Source organism: Psittacula echo, assembly GCF_963264785.1.
Source record: "Psittacula echo genome assembly, chromosome: 4".
In the NCBI taxonomy this organism is placed as follows: domain Eukaryota; kingdom Metazoa; phylum Chordata; class Aves; order Psittaciformes; family Psittacidae; genus Psittacula; species Psittacula echo.
In genome coordinates, this window is record NC_137738.1 from 77533693 (window position 1) to 77555319 (window position 21627).

General features: G+C 37.2%; 1 protein-coding gene across 1 annotated transcript in view; it reads right to left on the reverse strand.

The window, feature by feature from the left end:
* COL19A1 (collagen type XIX alpha 1 chain) overlaps positions 1 to 21627 on the reverse strand; it is a gene marked incomplete at its 5' end in the record, with an annotated part of 182861 nt that overhangs the window by 49705 nt on the left and 111529 nt on the right. The window contains 3 exons of the mRNA XM_080617064.1: positions 787 to 849; positions 5273 to 5326; positions 15182 to 15235. Of these exons, the coding sequence (XP_080473190.1) occupies positions 787 to 849; positions 5273 to 5326; positions 15182 to 15235 (171 nt within the window). The remainder of the gene's footprint in view (positions 1 to 786; positions 850 to 5272; positions 5327 to 15181; positions 15236 to 21627) is intronic.

Genomic DNA, 21627 nt, shown 5'->3' on the forward strand with positions numbered 1-21627 from the left:
TTTTATATTCTTAAAAGTGCAAATAAACCTCTATTTCTACTGTACTTTGTTCTGTGTAGAGCACAAAATAACTTTTATTGAAATGGAAATCTGTGCTTTAAACATATTAATTTAAACGACTGCTATCTACAGCAGACCTTCAGGCTTCTCAATAAAAAAGGTTGTCATCCCCTCACATAGACAGAGCACTTTCCTCTCTTCTTCCAAGTTTGAAAAGTGCCCAATTGTTAAGAATTCATTCCACTGTTTAAACAGGACAGATGCCTACAAACAATATATTGCCTTATGGTGTGGATTCAGAATTTGACCACAAAATTTTTAGAGGCTGACTTTAAGTATTTTTGGTATAGCAAGTCCCATTGTTACAGAGAAACTGCTTTAAATATTCACCGTTTAGTCGTAAAAGATTTTCTGAATTTAGAAGTAAAAGATTTTCTGAATTTAGTAGTAAAAGATTTTCTGAATTTCAACTTTTTCAGAGTCTTTTTCCCCATAACCAGTTGGCCGCCTCATTTGACTTGTCCTCAGAGAGTGATGCAGAAACCACACTTCTTCCTGAATTTTCCCTTTCTGGTTATTGTATATTACAGAAAAAAGGCTTATGTGCTGCACACGCAGGATAGCAAGGTGAGTCTGGTATTGGAATATAGAGTTTAAAGAGCCAGTCATATCTAAACATGATTCTTTCAAAGACCATTGTGATAAATCAAATCAAAGATACTGTGTTAAGGGTGTCAGGTTAGACAGACACTTAGAAATTTCTCCAGTTTAATCCAAAATCCTTACAATGTCTCCCTTCTGGCCTTTAAGTCCAGGAGTCCCAAGTAATCCTAGTAGTCTCGTATCACTCTGGGAAAAAATATTACCAAAAACATCATGTAACAGGACATGCCACCATTTATTTTCAGTAACAATGTATTTACAATAACTATTTAGTGTAATTTACTAGTATATAAAAACAGAAGTCCTAATTTACTATTAGGAAAGGGTACTAAATGCCTATATAGTGCATTAAATTAATGTTCTGCAGCAGCACATCTTTTGTCATGCATTCAGATTCCAGTCAGACTAGCAGAATATGAACAAAATCATAAAAGGGGAATGTCTATGTTGAATACCTTTATGCGAATCTGTGATTTTTTTTAACTCAATGCAAAGAACTTATGATCCTTATCACAGTATATTTCTCAAGTATGTTAGAAAAGAACAATAAAAACCACTTCTATGACAACACCACAAGCTTTTTATTTTTGAGCAGCATGAAATGTCAAATAGAATTAATTTAAGCCTAGTACAGTAGTGAGACAGAAGGAGAGGGAATAATATAATCAAAAGGCTCTTCACTGCTCCTCAAAGAAAACAGATTTAAGGACCAGGGGTTCAGGCTGTATACTTGCTCAGGTATTATTGCACTGCATTTATTTACTCTTCTGTACAAGGTAAAGACACACTAAAATACAAACCAAATGGTTTCCTCTGCACAAAGCCAGGTTCAGACTACCTAAAGGGAACATGTTCTCTTTTACTGACAATGGAAAAAGCATCAAAACTAATGACACTGAAAAATGAGCTCAAGTCTGGACACAAGGAGCTCAAGTCCTTTAACATCTGCCACTGGGCTGAATAGGAACCCTGAGCAAGCCACCTTCCCCTTGCCATGTTCCAGACATATGTAGGTATCGATATGTATGTATGCATGTATGTATGTATCCAAACATATCTCTAAAATGGGAAAACATCATGATGAGTAAAAGTGGCATTTACACTCTATTACTATTTTCAGAAGTTGATAGCTGAATATAACCTAAATAAAATTTGCAATTCTTTTCCACATGTTAATGTCGTGAAGGATCTTCATTGGTGTTTAAGGTTCTCAACAGAGTTACTACCCTAATTATCAAAACCAGCCCAAGAGGAAGATGGCCAAAGAAGGGAACCTGAGGAATGGAGGAAAAAATGAAAAAGGGTATTAGATCAAATAACTACTTTTATGCTGTTTGCATATTTATAGGCAATTTGCTGTTTATAACAAAATGTAAGTAAAATATGCCAATGAAAAAAATCTTAGAAAAGTAATAATGAATTATTCAATAATAAGCTATAATTATAATGAGTTATAATGATTTGGAAAGATCTCCTGAGCAGATTCTGATGTAGTTTCAACTGCATTTTGCTGCGGTTTCATTTTTATGTGTTGGGAGAACATTTTAGATTCAACTGATCTGTATGCTCTTTCCAAAGATGTGTAAAAGCAGGTTTGACTGAAGTAATCTTTTATGTACAGAAAACTGGTAAGTGAAAAAGACGACAAGCAGAGGCCTTGAAAACCCAGGCAAAGGATGATAACACAGGTCTGAGAGTGTATAAACACTAGTCATGAAACCTCATTTACCAATCACTGAAGGAAGGTAACCTACAGTGCAGGGCAGAATCAGCTTCTTGGCATAATAAAGAGAACAAAACGCATGTTTAGAACACAACAAAGCATCTCATTTTCACTGAAACCACAAAAGATATAAAAGGAATATAAAAATAGTCATGCCTTGCAAGAACAGGCACAAAGGATGAACAATGAGGGAAGGAACACTCCAGCACTCTTTCCCACCCCATTAAGGATCAATGCTACTATTTATCTTCAGCAGGTTCCCCTGACCTTCATTAAAGGAAGACTGCTGATCTTAGTTTGCCATTCAGCACAATTTGCTACCACAATCAGCAATTGTATTTATAGTGCTCTTTTTTCACTGTACACATGGATCAAGTAAATTATGCTTTTAAAGACTTGCACTCCAGCCTCCTTACACGATAAGGGGATTGATACTGAGCCAGAAAAAGCTTGGTTGCAAGAAATTATTTAAACACATTGTGCAATTACAACTACTCATTGATGCCATACAGAAGTCAGAAGAATCTAATCTGCTAAGAAACAGAGACATTCTAGAAAAAAAGACATTATTAATCATGAGTCTTAAGAGCTCTCTCACTGATCTCCCACATTTTTTTGGTAGCAGTTTCTCATGATTTCTAGAAAACCAATGCAAAGAAGCCATCCTAAAATCCTCGGGGGTGGGGGGTGGGGGGGGATGATAAATTAAAATATCTATAGCACCACAAATGTGGTCACAATTTAAACACTTTAACACTTTAAAAATCCAAACTAAAACAAGACTTTGTGAGATCCTTAAGAACATGCATAAAATGTAAAATGTCAAGACCATTTCCTGTGGTGTAAGGCATCTCAAAAACCTCAGAATATCACTGAACTGTCATCTTACAAATGCACGTAATTGAGGCAGACTGCAAGTTATATACTGGAATGTGAAAGACTTCTTGGCACCTCCAAGATGCATTGAACAATATCAGCCCTCATCATATCACACAATAGCGGGGGCAGAGGCAGGGGAGGAAGGAAAGTTATTGGTGCATACATCTGCCTAATTGAATTATCAATGGCAAAGCAGACAAGCTGTCCTTCTCTTTGATGACGTCTTTGATGTCTTTGTCTTGTCCTTGATGGGGATATCCCATCATAAACCATATAGAAACTAACATGTTTGCTGTAGCAGTTGGAGACTTAAAAGTTGACTCTGGGAAGATCTGAACATGTAGCTACAGAAAGTTTGTGTGTTTAAAACCTACTATTCAGATCAGAAAGTCATTTCCTCTCTTGTTTGAAACCAAACAGCATTTCCTTGTTGAACAGTTAATTGCTCATGACAGAGTCATTAAAATCTTCAATCTAGACAGCTGAAGGAAGAAGAAAGTTGGTAAGCTGCACAGGGTTTGAAAGATGATTAATTTATAGACACAGAGCAGCTGGCCCACATTTTTTCCAGAATATTGCTGATTAGGAAATATAACACACCTTAGGAATCTTAGAACCTTACAGTGATAAGAAACATGATTTTTGGTGACAGATGCTTGCCAGTTCCTGAAGATCACAACTTGTTTGTATTTCCTCCTACATAATTAACCTTAAAGGGACTATCAGCATAAAAGAGATTAATGATCAGGAGGCGGGGAATGAGTTACAATAAATATGGTATTGATAGAGGTATCAGTGAAAGCTACCTTTGGCAGGAAAAAGAAACTGGTAAGAAAATGAAATGTATAATCAACTCAGAAACTAAGTCTCCAGCTATGAAAAAGTCTCTGTCCAGGACAGCATATAAACTATGCTTAATTCCTAATGCATATTCTAATGTGATACACAGATTTGGAATGGATTAAATATTAGAGAAATCACTGCACTTGTAAAAGTAGCTGGAAAGATAGGTTTGACATGAATTTCGCTCCAGATTCCCTATTCAAAAAAAGATTTTAGTACTCATCTGTGTATGTTATATAAGAAAAATATCCTGAATTCACCTGCTCCTTGTAGTTATGCATTTTAATACTAAAAGAAAAGGATGTCTTCCAGGTTTGACTTGGATGATGAACACAACTTGCATGATGATGATGTGATGAGCACAGTAATGTTTATATTTAGCAAATATTACTGTAATAGTGCTTCATCAGCCTTTGAATGAAATTTAATTTTCCAATCAGGTAAGTTACATTCTAAGAAAACTTGTGTTTTCTCTGAATTAAGATCCCTTACAATGGCAGACATTACCACTGCTTAAATGATTTGAAAAATCTGTGATGTGAATTCAAAAGCTCTGCCCCATGGAAAGATGTCCTACTCAATTTTAACTTTTTTATATTAAGTGCTTGTAGCTGCAGGAGGTTCTATAATGAAGACAATATTTTGTTAGTCTATAATACAAACATCAGGACAATTCTCATGGATTGCTAGCAGATCTTTTAAAATTATGCCTCCTTGTCTTTCTATTCTACTTTCATGATCACAACAGAGTAGCTCAAGAAAAAAGAAATGTCTGTTTAGACATTTAAATATCTAAATGTTATTTAGACATAGAGGAAAAGTATGGTTAGAGCAATTAGGTTCAGAAATGGGAAGCTGGTACTCTTATGCTAACAGCTAGGTGGTCTACCCATCTCCTTTTTGAGTCATACACAGCAAAAATACGTGGGAAGAAGATGGATGGGATGTATGCCACATGTCAGCAGGATATATGACACAGTAGGTATGTGACCAGAGTGTAGACTGAGGCTTTGAAGGATGTAGAAAGAGGACAGCGAAGGATCTACCATTTGAATTAATTTGGAATGTGGTTCACAGGGACCAAAACTATCATCATTTCTACCTTAAACACTTCTTAGCCATAAACACACACACACACACACACACAATATAAAATCTCCATACCTCATTATAATGCTTGTTCAGTGAATCCAGAATTCCTTTTAGTGCAGAAGGACCCTACATGGAAAACAAAACAAAACACACACACACAAAAAAGGAAAAAAGCAACAGAAAGTCATTTTAATTTAACATTTTATTTAACTAATGTTATAATGTAAGAGCAGTGGTCATGTAAAAGGGTTTTGATTTTTATTTTACTATACAATAAATAATTTTCTATAAGTTCATTATATCTTTTTTTTTCAGGCACAGAGGAGAAGGAGAGTCAGTTTCTAAATCCCTGAGTTTTGAACACTGGCAGCTTCTTTTGGATTGAATCAGCCTGTTAGAGAAGGCAGAGATGACATCCATGTCAATTTTAATAAGAATACCTTCTGGTATAAGCAACATCTTTGTTCTGCAGGATTTTAAAACTCTTTGCACTAACTTAAAGCACAAGTTTTGATATAGACACAGCCCCTAGTGTGAGTAAACAGCTAGATTTTTAACTCATGATGGCTGTAAGAAACATATAACTAATTGATAAGATGATTACAATATTCTCAATTAAGACACTTGGTTTGAATGGCCTGGATTTAAGACAGAGAGGGCACAAAGCCATCTCTTTTCTGCTGGGGCTTTTTATAACTACTGAGAATTTACCCTCTGCAGTTTTTGTGTTAGTGGGGAAAATGTAGCTGGCATATATGCACCCTAAAGACTGCTTTAGGAAATTGAATTCTATTCAGTTTTGAAAAAGGTTGTTCCCCTCAAAATAATGGAGGTGGTTTATCAGTCAGAACTACTACGTTGAAATTTTTAGCACACACTTAAATTTTGTATAAACTCTTTGTTAATTATTTTATGTGCACTGTTACTATACTTACATCACACTTATGACACACATATTCTGCTGTTATGTATCATAACAAGAAAACAGCTTTCTATACTTACAGAATAAATATCTATTGAAAATGTCTCCCATTTTCATGCTAAAGGATCTGTAAAACTATTACAGGAAGTCATGGATCAAAATCACCTCTCACTCAAGATACGAGTTGGTCAAGATAAAAATATTATTTTCAACTGGTTAAGACTTACGTAACAAGAAATGCTATCAAATTTATTGCAGCAGCAAGATTTCAAAGTGTTCCTAGAAAAATGGAATCTATCCACTGATATCAGCTAGGGATCCAAGGAAAATACTGAAATGCTACATATTATGGGTCAATATTAGCTAAAAACCCATTACTATACTTTTCTAAGGAGGATCTCAACTGTTGACTAGGTCAGACTTGCTGCTGTATAACCCATCAGGCAATTCAGGGATGATGATAAGAGAGACAGCAATAATTTTGCCACAGGTGGCATTCTTCATATCTGATAATTTCACATGTATATAGAAGATGCTAGTATCTCCCAGTATCTTTTGGCTCCTATGTAATAATGTTTTGAAGTTTTCTGACAGAGCATTCAAATGAGGTAGGTCCTCATTTGCACTCTGACAGCAAAGCCTCCTATGGCAAAATGCTTCTGCTCTGTAAGAATGTACAGAATGGCAAAACCACAAAGTTTTCGCACACGTAGATCACTCTATGAAACCGATGCCTTTCCTTACCAGGAAAGGTACTTTCCTTGAGACACTGATTTTCAAAAAGATAAGAAACAGAACTGTGATTTTGATTAACCAGATTACTTCCTTGGGGAAAAAAACCCCTCAATCTGATGGAAACTAAGTAATAAAAGAGAGGCAGTCACAAAGGTCCCATAGAGTCTGAAGGGATAAAAACTGGGAAGATGGTAAAGCCAGATTAAAGTCAAACAGGCAAAAGTTATTAAAACTGATGGATAAATCAGTAAGGCCTAGCAGAACATCTAAACATCATTTTGTCTATAAATTGGAGAGACATCAATTTGATAGGAGGACCATTCGGTGGATAAAGAACTGGCTGGATGGCCATGTGCAAAGCGCTGTGGTCAATGGCTCGATGCCCAGTTGGAGACCAGTAATGAATGGTGTACCTCAGCGATCGGTGTTGGGACCAGTCTTGTTCAACATTTTTGCCGGTGACACGGACAGTGGGATTGAGTGTGCCCTCAGCAAGTTTGCCGATGACACCAAGCTGTGTGATTTGGTTGATATGCTGGAGGGAAGGGATGCCATCCAGAGGGACCTTGACATGCTTAGGTGGGCTGATGCCAACCTTATGAAGTTTAACCATGACAAGTGCAAGGTCCTACACCTGGGTTGAAGCAATCCCAGGCATGGCCAGAGGTTGGGCAGAGAAGAGATTCAGAGCAGCCTTGTGGAGAAGGACTTGGGGGTGTTGGCCAATGAAAAAATGAACATGAGCCGGCTTCAGTGTGCGCTCGCAGCCCAGAAAGCCAACCGTAACCTGGGCTGCATCAAAAGGAGCATGACCAGCAGGTCGAAGGAGGTGATCCTGCCCCTCTACTCTGCTCTTGTGAGACCTCCCTTGGAGTATTGTGTGCAGTTCTGGTGTCCTCAACATAAAAAGGAGATGGAACTGTTGGAACAAGTCCAGAGGAGGACCACGAGGATGATCAGGGGACTGGAGCACCTCCCGTATGGAGACAGGCTGAGAAAGTTGGGGCTGTTCAGCCTGGAGAAGAGAAGGCTGCTTGGAGACCTCATAGCAGCCTTCCAGTATCTGAAGGGGGCCTATAGGGATGCTGGTTAAGGACTCTTCATCAGGGACTGTAGTGATAGGACAAGGGGTAATGGGTTAAAACTTAAACAGGGGAAGTTTAGTTTGGATATAAGGAAGAAATTCTTTACTGTGGGGGTGGTGAGGCACTGGAATGGGTTGCCCAGGGAGGTTGTGAATGCTCCATCCCTGGCGGTGTTCAAGGCCAGGTTGGACAGAGCCTTGGGTGGCATGGTTTAGTGTGAGGTGTCCCTGGCCATGGCAGGGGGGTTGGAACTAGATGATCTTAAGGTCCTTTACAATCCTAACTACTTTACGATTCTATGATTCTATTCTTTCAAAACATCCACCAAACACCAAACTTACTTTTTTTGAAAAGTCTGATTTTCTCATGTTCAGTCAATCTCTTAAGCATTTTGTACCCTGCATACGCCAAACTTTCCAACCCTAACTATTCTATGCTCCTATGATTCTATAAGACTGCAGCACACCAGAACAACAGGTGTATTGAGACATCATCACTAAATTATGAAACATCATCCTATGTATTTTACTGTGATTACATTTTTACAGATAATGGTACTTAAAATATTAGGATACATTAGGAAGATTTAGAAACATCATAGGTGCCTCAGTCCCTCTCTGTTCCCCAATATCAGGAGAGATACAATGCCATAAATTTTTCCATTTTATTTCAGAAGTGAATTGTCACTTCAAACTCATGTTGCAAAATAAGATAGTCATAACATTTTGCCTAAGATGCTTGCTCAACTCTGATTTCTGAAGTTAATGGCAGAACTTTTACTTTTGACAGTGCCTACTTATTAGATGCATCAACGCCAACTCTCTAATTCTATAGCATCAAATCCTTGAATCCAGAATCATTGCAGGACTTTCTAAACCTGCAGGCAGTCAAAAAAGACAATTCTTTCCCCCTTCTCATTTCACACCATGTTGTTTCCTTTACTGTTTTTCTATAAATGAAACCGCTGCAAACATACAACCCAGAAAGGACTGAATGCTGTTTCTGCCACCAATCCCAACCTCTCAGATATTTTTGACAAACTGGAAAGCCTTTGCACATGTAACAGTTTTGAAACATAACCTCAAAAACCCACAGAACTCTCATGACTTAGGCAGTCAAGGGAACTTAAGGCATTTGGGTTGCATTTCTAAAATAAAATTAATAAAACCAGTGTACAACAACAGAAAATACTTTTATTCAAGGGTGTTTTCCTAAGCTCTAGTCTTTCTTCCTTTCCACACTGTTTCTCTCTGCTAAGATATATGCATACATAATCCACTCAAATGTCTCTACAGACAAAAAGGAATCAGTAGTATCGGCTTGCAAGTGAAGAACTGATAAAATTAACAGGAGTTGAAGAATGATTTTACAGTCAATTTCTAGCTTTGGAATGAGAATTTTGCACATCTGTCACTTCGAAGCTCACTTGAGTGGGGTTTCCTTTTTATATTTTAGTATCAAGTTGTGTAATTGAGGGAAATGAAAAACACAAAGCGTGCAGTTGTACGAAAAAGAACTGAAATGTATCCTGATTGTTTTCCAAAATTACAAACAGCTTTTGGATATTATTTCTATAGACAAGGCAGGAATAAAAGCACGAGTGCTTAAAAAGGAAATAGCTTCAAACTGTGAAATTTCTGAGGTTTATATTTTTCTCCGTTAACTTTTATAGTTAATCTGCATTTCTGTAAAGATGAGACTGCTGAAAAAGTCTACCCAATCCCACAGTCCATGCAGTAAACTGTATAACAACTAAATTGCACTGGTTGCATATCAAGAACAAAACATTTTGGAGAACACAGCCCTGTAAGTGACTAACTGTAATAATATTATCCATCTATTTCAGATGTGTGCCTGTCCATTAAAATAAAATACTGTTTTTCTGATCACTATAGCATAAATAATAATGAAACTCATCAGTGCAGATGTGCAATATTGTATAACTATTCCAAAGAGAAAGCAGAAAGAATGATGAAGGCATGATGTCTACCAGAACAGAATACATGTAATAAATCATATCTTGATAAGGATTTTAAGAACTTAAATGCATAGAAATAAACAGTATGACCAACTCTTGCCAGCCATTCCCATCTTTCTGTGTAAGCATTTCCAATATTCTTCTAAAAAGCACCCATAAGTCCAGAAATACCAGAAATGCTACCGACAATTTTCACTTATCATTACTTTAATTTTCTGTTTATTGTAATTAACTGATAACATTCATTCACTTTCAAAATATTGATAGAGAAATGACAGTAATTTCCGAGGCAATGGAAATGAGATTTCTAAGGCAAACTGCTGGCTACTTAAGATAACTAGTTTGGTGGCATTGACATACATCTGAATAACAAGAGATCAAAAGTGTATGGAATTAAACGAAGAAATTTATTCACAGAAGTAGTCTGCAAACTTCTCCATTGCCTCACATGCAAACAAAATTGAAACCCTATTTTAATATAAGACTTTACAGAGTAATAAAGCTAATCCTCGTAGCAAAAATAGTTGTGAAGATAAAGGATACCAAGTTCAGCCCCTTGTGAAGGTAAATGATAAACTGAATGATAGCTTCAAAGGCTATAGAAATCATGAAATAAATGTATTCTGGTTGCGAAGAATAACTTTGGGTATATTGGTAGAGAACAGCACACTTAAGAGGACAAATAATCCTGATTGCAGTTTACTAGGCTGTGATTTAGCATTCCCAAAGTTTCTTTCCCGTCTCTGCCACAGACAGCTTCTTAGGCAAATGGCACCTGGCCAAACCAGGTAGTCCTGATATTTCCTGCCTTTAAAAACTAGTGCTGATAGTACTTCCCTTCTGCCAAACAGCAACAGTGGGCAGAAGCCATACTTGGGCTCACCCCAAAGAACTCTTTGCTCTAGCATATCTATGTAAGTAGAAATACTGAGCTGCTCATTCATGCAAAAGTAAAAATAATAATAATAAAACAACAACAAAAAAATCCTCAACCCCCAAACCTCCCACAACTGACCATAATGTACCAGACATCATGGAGCTGTTTTCTAAGCAAGACTAACAGAAAAACAAATGATGTCCTCTTAACAGAACTCTACGCAAAACCAGGTACTAATTCTACAACCCAAGACCAGAAAAGGCTTTTGCCTTAGTGAAGACTTCAGAAGTGGGCCTGCACATCCTTAGGCCAACAGCATATAAATATTAAGTTCAAATACCTTCCATACATTTGCTTTTAAGTACTGGGGAAAGAAAATAGTGTGGGAACTAGAAAGGCAATGCATTGTACATGTGCAAAATAAGCTATGGTCTGCTGGTAACCCCTTCTGAATTGCTGCGTCCTGTAGATATTTTTGTTAGCAGCTGCGGCAGAAGAAAGCCATCAGTTCTGTTTTGAAGCCAGATCAAAATGGTGTACTTACAACCTCACAGCATTCTACTATCACAGTATTTCCTTTTGTTTCATAAAGTCAGCATTTCAATTTCAGTGAAGAGCCATGCCGAGCAGCAAAACAGCATTATGAAAAAGACAGTATCTTTTTCGGAAGACTTTAGAAGAAAATGCTAGCGAGAAAATGTATGAAACAAATTTGAAGGGTACAGAGATTTTGATTTCACAATCGTAATTTTCAGAATGCTTCTGAGAGTGAAATGAATATTGTATTTAACAGAAGCTTTAAACTGCTCTCCAGGCTCTTTAAAAGGGGAGAAGGGATCAAAAAGCACTAGAGGGAGCTGCTGTTCTACCTAACCTATTTGGATTCCTCGTTTTCAGCATAAATTGTTACCTGCTGGAGTGAGACAAGTGCAAGCACACATTTTGTATTGAAATAACAGAACTGTACTCAAAACTAACATCAAACAGCAAGGATGCAAACTATGAATTCTGAACCAGAAGGGAATAACAGAACACTTTGAAAGTCTGTAACATTTAATAAACTTTATAAAAATACTCAAAGGAGGACCATCATCCGCACAGATGAAATTTTTTTATAACCCATCAACAAAAATCCTCATTGACCCCTTGCCTTTTACAGGCACAGGATTTGCTCCAAAGGGAAAAAGTGACATAAAAGAAAAGATAAGAGAAAAATGACACAAAAGAGCGGATACCTGGTACAAAAGATGCATAGACTCCCACTTTAACTGAGTAATTTCATCACCAGTTCCCCAATCTATCTGTATTTCTAACGCTGACATAGATTGCTAACCAAAGATGTGAGATTGTTGGCAGATGATGTTTAGGGACTAGAAAGTCACTGCAAACATCAATTTTACTGGAAGTAAAAAAAAAAAATAAATAAATCCCCCAGAAATCAGCTTGGGAAAAAAAAAAAAAAGGTATGAAGTATTGAAAGAGGGTTAGAAAATAGGTAAAAAATTATTACTTTAATCAAAACTCAAACCATTTAGTACTGTTCAGTTGTTCTTTTTGACTGTTTAGAATGTGGTCTCTCTCCCTACACTCACTTTTTCTTGGAACGTGCTTTATACCAAATCCTCTGGGCATTGCACCCTGTTTGCTAACTTCCTCCTCATGGAGGCAGAACTTTCCTTCTCATAGGTTTGTTTTTGTCCTTACTGAACAGCTGGCTGCTCTAATTTCTAAATTAAGTATTTAATGCCATGGCAGATTTTGATTAATAAATTAGGTAAATTTATTAATTTCAAACATGCAGTGTGTACTGTAGCTACCCTAAAAATTGACTGAATCTCTTTTTCTCAAATTCAAATTTGAGGGCCATGAGTATGATCAGGGGACTGGAGCACCTCCCGTATGAAGAGAGGCTGAGAAAGTTGGGGCTGTTCACCCTGGAGAAGAGAAGACTGCGTGGAGACCTCATAGCAGCCTTCCAGTATCTGAAGGGGGCCTATAGGGATGCTGGTTAAGGACTCTTCATCAGGGACTGTAGTGATAGGACAAGGGGTAACGGGTTCAAACTTAAACGGGGGAAGATTAGATTGGATATAATAAAGAAGTTCTTTACTGTGAGGGTGATGAGGCACTGGAATGGGTTGCCCAAGGAAACTGTGAATGCTCCACCACTGACGGTGTTCAGGGCCAAGCTGGACAGAGCCTTGGGTGGCATGGTTTAGTGTGAGGTGTCCCTGGCCATGGCAGGGGGGTTGGAACTAGATGAACTTAAGGTCCTTTACAATCCTAACTACACTATGATTCTATGATTCTACTCTTTCAAAACATCCACCAAACACCAAACTTACTTTTGTTGAAAAGTCTGATTTTCACATGTTCAGTCAATCTCTTAAGCATTTTGTACCCTGCATACGCCAAACTTCTAAAAGCAACCTCCCTGCAGGTATGATATTCTGTTGCACTTTGGAAAGGCCAAAGTAAAGGCCAACAATATATCCATGTGCATGAGAAAGCTGCCACTACTTAATATTAGAAAAGGTAACTAGAAGCACAATATAGCCTTGAAAAAGAGATGAGGAATGATAGATCATGTCAATATCTTTTTGGTATGTACAGGCTGTAGCAATTCAAACATGGGGATACTCATAATGCACATTAGCAGGCATTACTGCTAGAGCATGCTTTTTCTATGTGTTTTGGAAGATGAACACAAGATGCTGGTATAGCTGTATCCAAAAGACTGCATTAAGATAGTCAGAAACAAATACTTTTAATGAATATTTAGGCCATGGCTGCTTGAGGAATGCTTTTCTGATATGCAGTGCTAGGCTATGGTACCCATACACAGCTCCCTTGTATGGATGCTGCTATGCTGACAAAGTTGAGCTTTCTATTTGCTGTAAAAACAATGTGAACTAGGTCTCAGTAATTAAAGTGCAATTCAGCTTTTACTAAAGATTTCTGGTATATCTGTCAAGGATCATACATCTTCACAAGCCTGACCTGCCAGCAAATCTGTGATGGCAGAAATCTGTAATGGAGAAACAGCTTTTCACTGGCTCACAAAAAGCTACATAGATTAGGTGCAACACTGACCTCTGCCATGGTTTGCCTTTTTTAATTTTTCTTTTTTTTTTTTTTCATTTTTATAAAAGATTCTACATCACTCCTATCCTCTGCTCAGGCTCCTGCAGACTGCAGTACTATTTCAACATTAGGAAGCCCAAACTGTACAAAAGATTCAAATGAGCAAGACTTCAATATGACTACATGTAGGGGAGAAGAGGAAGGAATTTTGAACTCTTTACTTTTATACAGGATAACTGAACTCCATCATCAACTCCTCTTTCTGAATACACTTTGCAAAGAAAAAGGAAAAAAATATTTATAAAATTTTAGATGGATGTAAATGTCATCTATTTCATTTTAGCCACTGTATTTCATGCAGCAATGCATTATTCTCCTCTCTACAAATAAGACAAGTTTTCCCTTTCAGTGAGGCTGAATCACATGAATCCAATGTTCTAATGCATAAAATGCTATCCTTCACCTCTTTCAGGTAAGCAGAAAAAGAAATTATTAAATCCTTGTTTAATACTAAGAATGTAAAGCAGCAACAGTTTACTTAATCCACAAACAGCTGTTTTGTATTTGTGCACAACAGCATTTTTACAATACGATATATAGGGAATTTTACAAATATGACTGAGTCTTCCTCTACCAAAGGAAGGCTGTGCTCATTCTAAACTAACATACATCCATGCCTGACTTCAAATTTGAAATCATGTATCTCTTATAGGAGAAGAAAGAAAAAAAATTAAATCCCAAACTTCTTAGATCAGAGCTAAACCCTTTAGTTCTTCATATTACAAATCCTTTCAATGAGTCACGTACTTCTTAATCTTTTTAATTCTTCAGTAAACTCATTTGAACTACAGCTGAGTGCTCAATCCAGTGTTGGGTATAATCCTTCCCACCATTCAGGCAGTTGGCACATGCTGCACACAGTCCTTCATCTTTCAAATTACCCCTCTGAGACAAAAATTATCCCATCTTTTACAGAGCATCACACATTTTGCAAAGTGAATGAATGCACAGTATTCACATTCAGCATACATGGCCAGTCTTTTTTTGAATGCCAGACAATTTCAGCTTCCTTCACTGAAGTCCACATCTTGCTCTTTCTCTCCTGTGTAGTCCCTTGTATTTGTGGACCCAATCCTTTTATCTTTGTTGTATCAAAAGGCTAGCAACAGTAGCTGCTTGATACAGCAAAGTACAGATGGATTGTTTTGAACCACAATTATGATCAGGTAACCTGCTATAAAAATGTTAAAAAATTCCAGGATAGACTGAAAATTTCCCATTCCCCTCCCTAGTTACTCACAGGAGGTCCTGGTGGTCCCGGTTTTCCTGGGGGGCCTGGTTTGCCACGTCTTCCCTGGAGACAAAAAAGAACAACAGAAACTTATAAATGCCATAGCTAATGACTGACTTGGAATAAGAATTCTGTCTAAGAAAAGATATATTGCCTTGCTTATTTGTAAAAAATTCAAAACCTATCCAAAATGAACACTCTGTATCAGTCACTGCAAATACTTTTAGGATTGTTTATAATAATAATTATGACACACTATATTTGCATCACTGGAACATTTACTGTCACGTTTTAAAACTATGCCTCAAATGTGAGTGTACAGTGATACGGCTATAAACAGAGCATCTTGATGAGGTGTAAAGAAATTACATTTTATCTGAAAATACCACAGCTTGAGAAATTAAACTGTGCTGCAGTAGACACCCTGACTTGCACAGTAAATACATATGCACAATATAACCCACTTAACAAACACCTTTCTCAAGGATATAAGAAGCAGAAAAGTCAGAGATTTATTTGCAAAAACAATTCACCTTCTTCATACAATTACTACCATCTGTGTATATAATGCACATGCAAAATCATTTGCATTAAAAATTAAGGTCCATAAAAGTCTACTTTAGTTAATGGAAAACTTTCCACTCAGATTCTAAAAATCATGCGCATGTAACTATTAAAATTTTTTAGTACAGAGCTCAACTGAACAACAGCTGTTTTCACATAAGCTTTTTTTTAGCAAGATCAACATAAAAATGGAAGTAATTTACAGTAATTTACATCTTTATTGCCAAATTGAAATCTGATGCACATTTTTTAGAAACAACAGCTGAGAACAACTAATATCTAGGTGAGATGGCAAAAAAAAAAAAAAAGTATATCCATTAAGACTAAATTTTTCCCTTGCATATGGCAAATGGAAATTAACAAAAAGCATTACGGGGATGTCCTGGTGAAAACTTGGCTTAAGAAGTTAAAAAATGGAAATGCTTGCTGACAGCTCACAATTAGCACATAGAGGTATTTCTGTAAGCTATGGTCCCTCCTGCTAAGCCGCCTTCTGTGTTTTATTAAATGGCAGTCTCAGACAAACTACAGAGATAATCTAAGGAACAGAAAGTGAAATCTCAGCTTCCCTCTTTACAGGTGAGAGCCTTGATCTATAGGAAATCAACACTCAAACACTCTAACGCTCTGCCTTTCATTAATCTTCACCTATGCTGAGGGGAAAAAAGATGATGACAGTAAGGGTAGAAAATCCCTCTTCCTCCCTCCTGTAGCTCACCAGGGCAGTGAGCTTGCAGAGACATTTAGATGTCTTGCAAAGACACTAGGGACTCTCCTGAGAAGCAAGATTTTGAGCCCTTCAAGTTGAAGAACCGAACAGGGGTTGTGGGGATTTGTTTCATTCACTAGGCTGTGTCACATAACATCTACGCTGCTACTGTGGTTGTATGTATGTATGTGGTCCTCAGTCGGTGTGTTTTAAGGGCAGTGTGAAAAAAAATGTACTACATCAGCATATTTGGAGTGACAAATTCCTGCGTCTTAACTAGTTGAGACATATGTTATGTGCTGAGCTGGTTAATCCCACCAGTACTCACACATGCAGGGCTGTAACTAGGGCACCTTAGGGCAAATTTTCAGAACCAACATATGGTCCTAGGTGCCTCCACTGGGCTCAAGGCTATCCTGCTACTTACTATCCAGCCCCAGCAAGTCCTCTGCTACGTTGGTAACACTGTCCACACCGCCCTGTGATGAGCCGAAGCTGGAGCCCATTGAGGGTAAGGACAGCCCACAAAAAAATAGAGCTGTTTCTGATCAGTTCATTGATGCAGTTCACTGGGCAAGCAAGTAGACTGACAGAGGGCACAGTACTGGAAAAGGCACACATGCACAATAAAAAGGGGCTGTTAGCTAGATCCAGACTTTTGGACTGATCTTTACTTCAGAAATACAGATGGAAACTAGTATTTCCTGGCTTTTTCAAAAACCAGTGCACTTTACTTAGTATGAAAAATGGATCAAAAAATAATGATGTAAGTAGTAAACAAATATAAATTGTTTCATACTTTTAAAATAGCCCGAGTTATAACGATCTACACTGTTGACTTCTTAAAGCACCTTCCTTTTCCTGTTTGGACTTATTTAAAGTATACTGAGGATGACACTTCAAATCTCAGCAGTCTAAACAAAGTATCAAGGAAGTGTCAGGAGGAAGAAGGCAGAGCTTTGACTGGCAGACACAACTGTGAACAAGGTGTTAATTACACAGGAAAACATGAAATACGCTGGGAAGGCAATTTTATCTCTATTTACAAGATGAGCTAAAATGTGATTTATAACCTGTTATAAAGCCAAAACTTCACAAACTTTCTGAGAAGTCAGTTAAAAAAAAGCAAAAAAAACCAAAAACAACAACAACAACAACAAAAAACCAACAACAACAAAAAACACACACACACAAAAAAAACCCCCACACAAACCTCGAGTTAGTTATTTTTCACTGTAATTTATGAACTACCAGAACACCTAGCAGGTGAAACACAGAAGAAACACTTGCCTGCCTTTTATGCAATGATTATATTATTAGTCATTATACTATGTGTCATGTGTAAAGAAAACCTGTAGAATAATCACACAGATTGGCGTGAAGCATCAGCTTCAGTTCAGGAGCGACAGTCCTTTTTTTTCCTAGAAGTACCCTTCTGAACTGATATTTTAAGACAGAAATACATAAAAGGCCACTATCTTTCAGCAATGCCTTTCAGATAGAGATTTAAGTGTTTGGGATACACACAGCTCCACCTACTTGCCAGCACCCATGCTTACTATGACTTCCTAGCATCAATATGGAAAAAATTAAAATATATACTATAGTAAGAGTGTAAGTAAAGTAGTTTGTTTTTGTTTAGGATAATTAAAACAATTAGAAGAATATTTTTGATAAGCTCATTTTGGCATTGCCTTGAGCAGACCATTATCCAGACTGTGACTAAATATTTAGCTTGATTCTGAGTCTTCCTTCTGGCAAGAAAGAAGTGAAAACATCTTGGTGTCCTCTCTAATTCATAACATAGGCTTAGCAGAGAGCCACAGTTCCCATCTTCTCAGAAGCAGGTCTTAGCAGCCCCACGAGAGCTGTACTTGCTGTCGTACAGCTGTCTCTGGGGAGGCAGCTGGCACAGGAGGCCCATTACCTTTATTTAGTTGAGCTCACTGAGAAAATATTGAGGTTATTAAACCACTTCTAGGCATTACATACTTCTTTTAACTAAATAAAAAATTGCAATACCATTTTCACTAACTTAAAAAAGACAGTTGGTGTCAACAAGTTGCCTAATGCTACTTAGAATAATAACCAAAGGAAACCAAAACAGTTGCTGATTATTTCCTTTATGGTGCATACATTTTTTTTTTCTTTTCATAATGTGATAAGAAGTTGTCTAAATGTTACTAATATTGACTCTCGGCTTATGGAATGCCTGCCCTTAACAAATTCGGACAGTCGGCTACTTTCTTCTTTTCCATAGGACAAACTTCACACAATACACACACAAATGGCTCCACAACTGCTAGGTTAGGGGCAGGAAGGACAAAATATTAAAAATAAAATAAATGAGATTACATGCTTCAGCAAAACCCAGCTGAGTGCCTAGCTGAAGTGCGTGGTCAACTGCACTCTTTGTTACTTTCTTCCTTTACTCTTTTTGTTAATCAAAATCACTTGATGAGCATTACTTTACATCAGATTGAAAGCTGCTCAAAACAGAGGCTCTGTGCATCCTTCCATAAGCTTGTACTCTGAATCTGGCTGCTGCCCCTGGGCACTGCTGCAGGTCCAAAACACAATGCAATAAATCAGTCTACATTGTAACCCCCTGCTGCATCATGTTGCATCCCTATATTCGCATATCTCTAAATATAGAAAAGTAAAATGGCTAATCGCAATGTCTAAAAATAAGATCTGGATTATTTTGGGATAAAAGTCAAGCAGATTTATGTAGGAATGCTGACCTGATTTGTGGAATTAATAATTTAAAGAACCCACACTTGAATATGAAGGGAAAAGTTCTTAGAATAAGCCTGTGTGAATTTTCAAGGGAAACTGCTAATTAACAGTTCCTAAAACACACCATCACATTTCAAAACAGGAATTAGTTCTAGAGGAAGTAGGAAGCTGGGCATTAAAATCTTAACTACTGCAGTTATTATGCAAGATTAATAAGGCTTATATAACTCCTTTGCCAAACTAAACTAAGATTCTCTTGAATAATTCTCAAAAGCAAGCTGACGAAAGGACAGATACACCAGAAGAAGGCAGGTGGAAAGTAAAGATCCCCATCTTAGAAGGCCCAACTCATGGACACCCCACCAGCCTCTTGGGCACCTAAACACACTATGCAAGTGAAGCTCTGGGCAGTTAAAAGACTTTCTCCAGATGACCAAAGCTGACACCAAGCAGCCAGACAAGTCCCAGTACCTATGCTAATTCAGAGTAAAGGTTTTCCTTTGTCTCAGTCCTCCAAGCTGATATGCCTAGTTAAAATAAACTTCCCAGTTTTCCTTCTCTGTCTGCAGTCACAACCCAGTGGTTGTGACTGGCAGTTCACCTGGAGCTTGAGGAGCTCCAACCAACTCTAACACAGAGGAAACCCAGCCCAAAGCTGGTGACAGTCCTCTGCTCCGTGTTTTACCAGAAAAACTTTGCCAGACTGCCACTTTAGGGGAGTGAAGGCAGACACCACGTGATGCTATCAGTAAGAAAGTCAGTTCAAAAGCTATCCAGAAGCTGAAGATTAATCACAAAAATCAGAAGAATCACCCATCCAACCCAGTTACTCAACAGTGCACATCTACGGATTTTTTGTGGGATAGGAGAAAGTTATCCAGGATCCCAATCAACTATTTCATAGATCACAAAGTAAAAATTTCAAATCTAGAACAAATGTGCAGCATGAATACAAAGTCATTACTTTCTATCATGTATTTAGCCAAAAATCTGGAAAGTTTTAAAGAGAACGTTGACATTTAAGCTGTACAACTGTACAACTGCTGTTAACAAGAATTTTATCATTAACTTTGGTAGTGTCACAATTGCACAAGTTTGGGGTTTTTAATCCTTAGAAATCCTATAGTTTGAACATTCTCTTTCTTAAATTCGAAATCTATATTGCAGTCAATGACACAATTTTAACTTCAGTAAAATAGCATTAGAACTTGAATGTAGAATTCCTTCTTCAATCCTATTAACCTTGGCCTTGAGGATGTATTATGGTAACCAGTGTATTACAAATTAACCTCCGTACTACATCTTAAACCTAAATAAAGTCATAGGAAATAAGGCCAGAAGGCAAGAAATAAAGCTTTTTGCAGATAACAAGTGAAAAATCTGTCCCTCATATCCCACTAAGGCCTTTCACAGAAACATGGCTCACAAGAATACAGCACTGAGACCCTAATCCCCTGTTTTGGAAGAAAAGTCACTAGGGAGTTCCTAGCTAATGCAGAAGCATTCCTGCACTCAAATCTGGCTTTCCAATTTTAGGAATGATTTTCAATAAGCTCTAGTTTCTTCATTTTGGTATTAATAAAATGATAAGAGGTAGCACCTAGCCAGACTATATAATATTATACAAATGCATTTAACAAACACACAAAAAAGTTCTTACAACAGGCATAGCAGTGCCAAGTAGTCAAATGCCACAGCCTAATTTGCCAACAAATCCCTATACAAAATCCATCACAATTTTTTAAGTATAATCACAGAAGTGCATTTTGAATTAAAAATAGCTTGTAGACTTTTTTCAACTACATTTAGATATTTTTATAATGAACACCTTAATTTTTAAGCATGGGAAATTTCATATTCTCTCATTTGCTACACCTTTTACTGAGAGACATTAAAAAAACCACTGATAATAGAGTATTTGGAAGGCAACCTGAACATTCCAAATGAGATCTTAAAAGTGAAATAATTCCTGCTATTCCATTAGAAGTTAGATTGTAATTTCTTCAGTGGGAAATAACAAATAAATTAAAAAATTATACAACTCTTTTCCAGTGGAAAAGATCTGTCTTCAACATTCTAAATTACAATCCTTTTCATCCCAAAGAGGAGGAAAAAAAGAAAATTTTTCTTTTTTTTAAGCTGCAACCTACCTTACTGGTTATCTACTTTGCTTTATAAGGTAGAAACATTCTGGAGAAAACCTGAAAACCATCTCGCTCTTCTACATTAAGCATTTTTAGACTATTAAATACCTAAGTGAAGGAACATACAGCATTCCATCTTGAAGATAAAATCTGAAGCTTTACATACTTAAACCCAACTTACATCAAAGTCAGGAAGAACTGAGAAGATTAAAGGAGATTCCAAAATTCCAGAGTTGTAGCTGTGAAAAATACTGTTTGCACTGTGTCAGGAACCTGACCTACTGTGCAGTAATTATCAT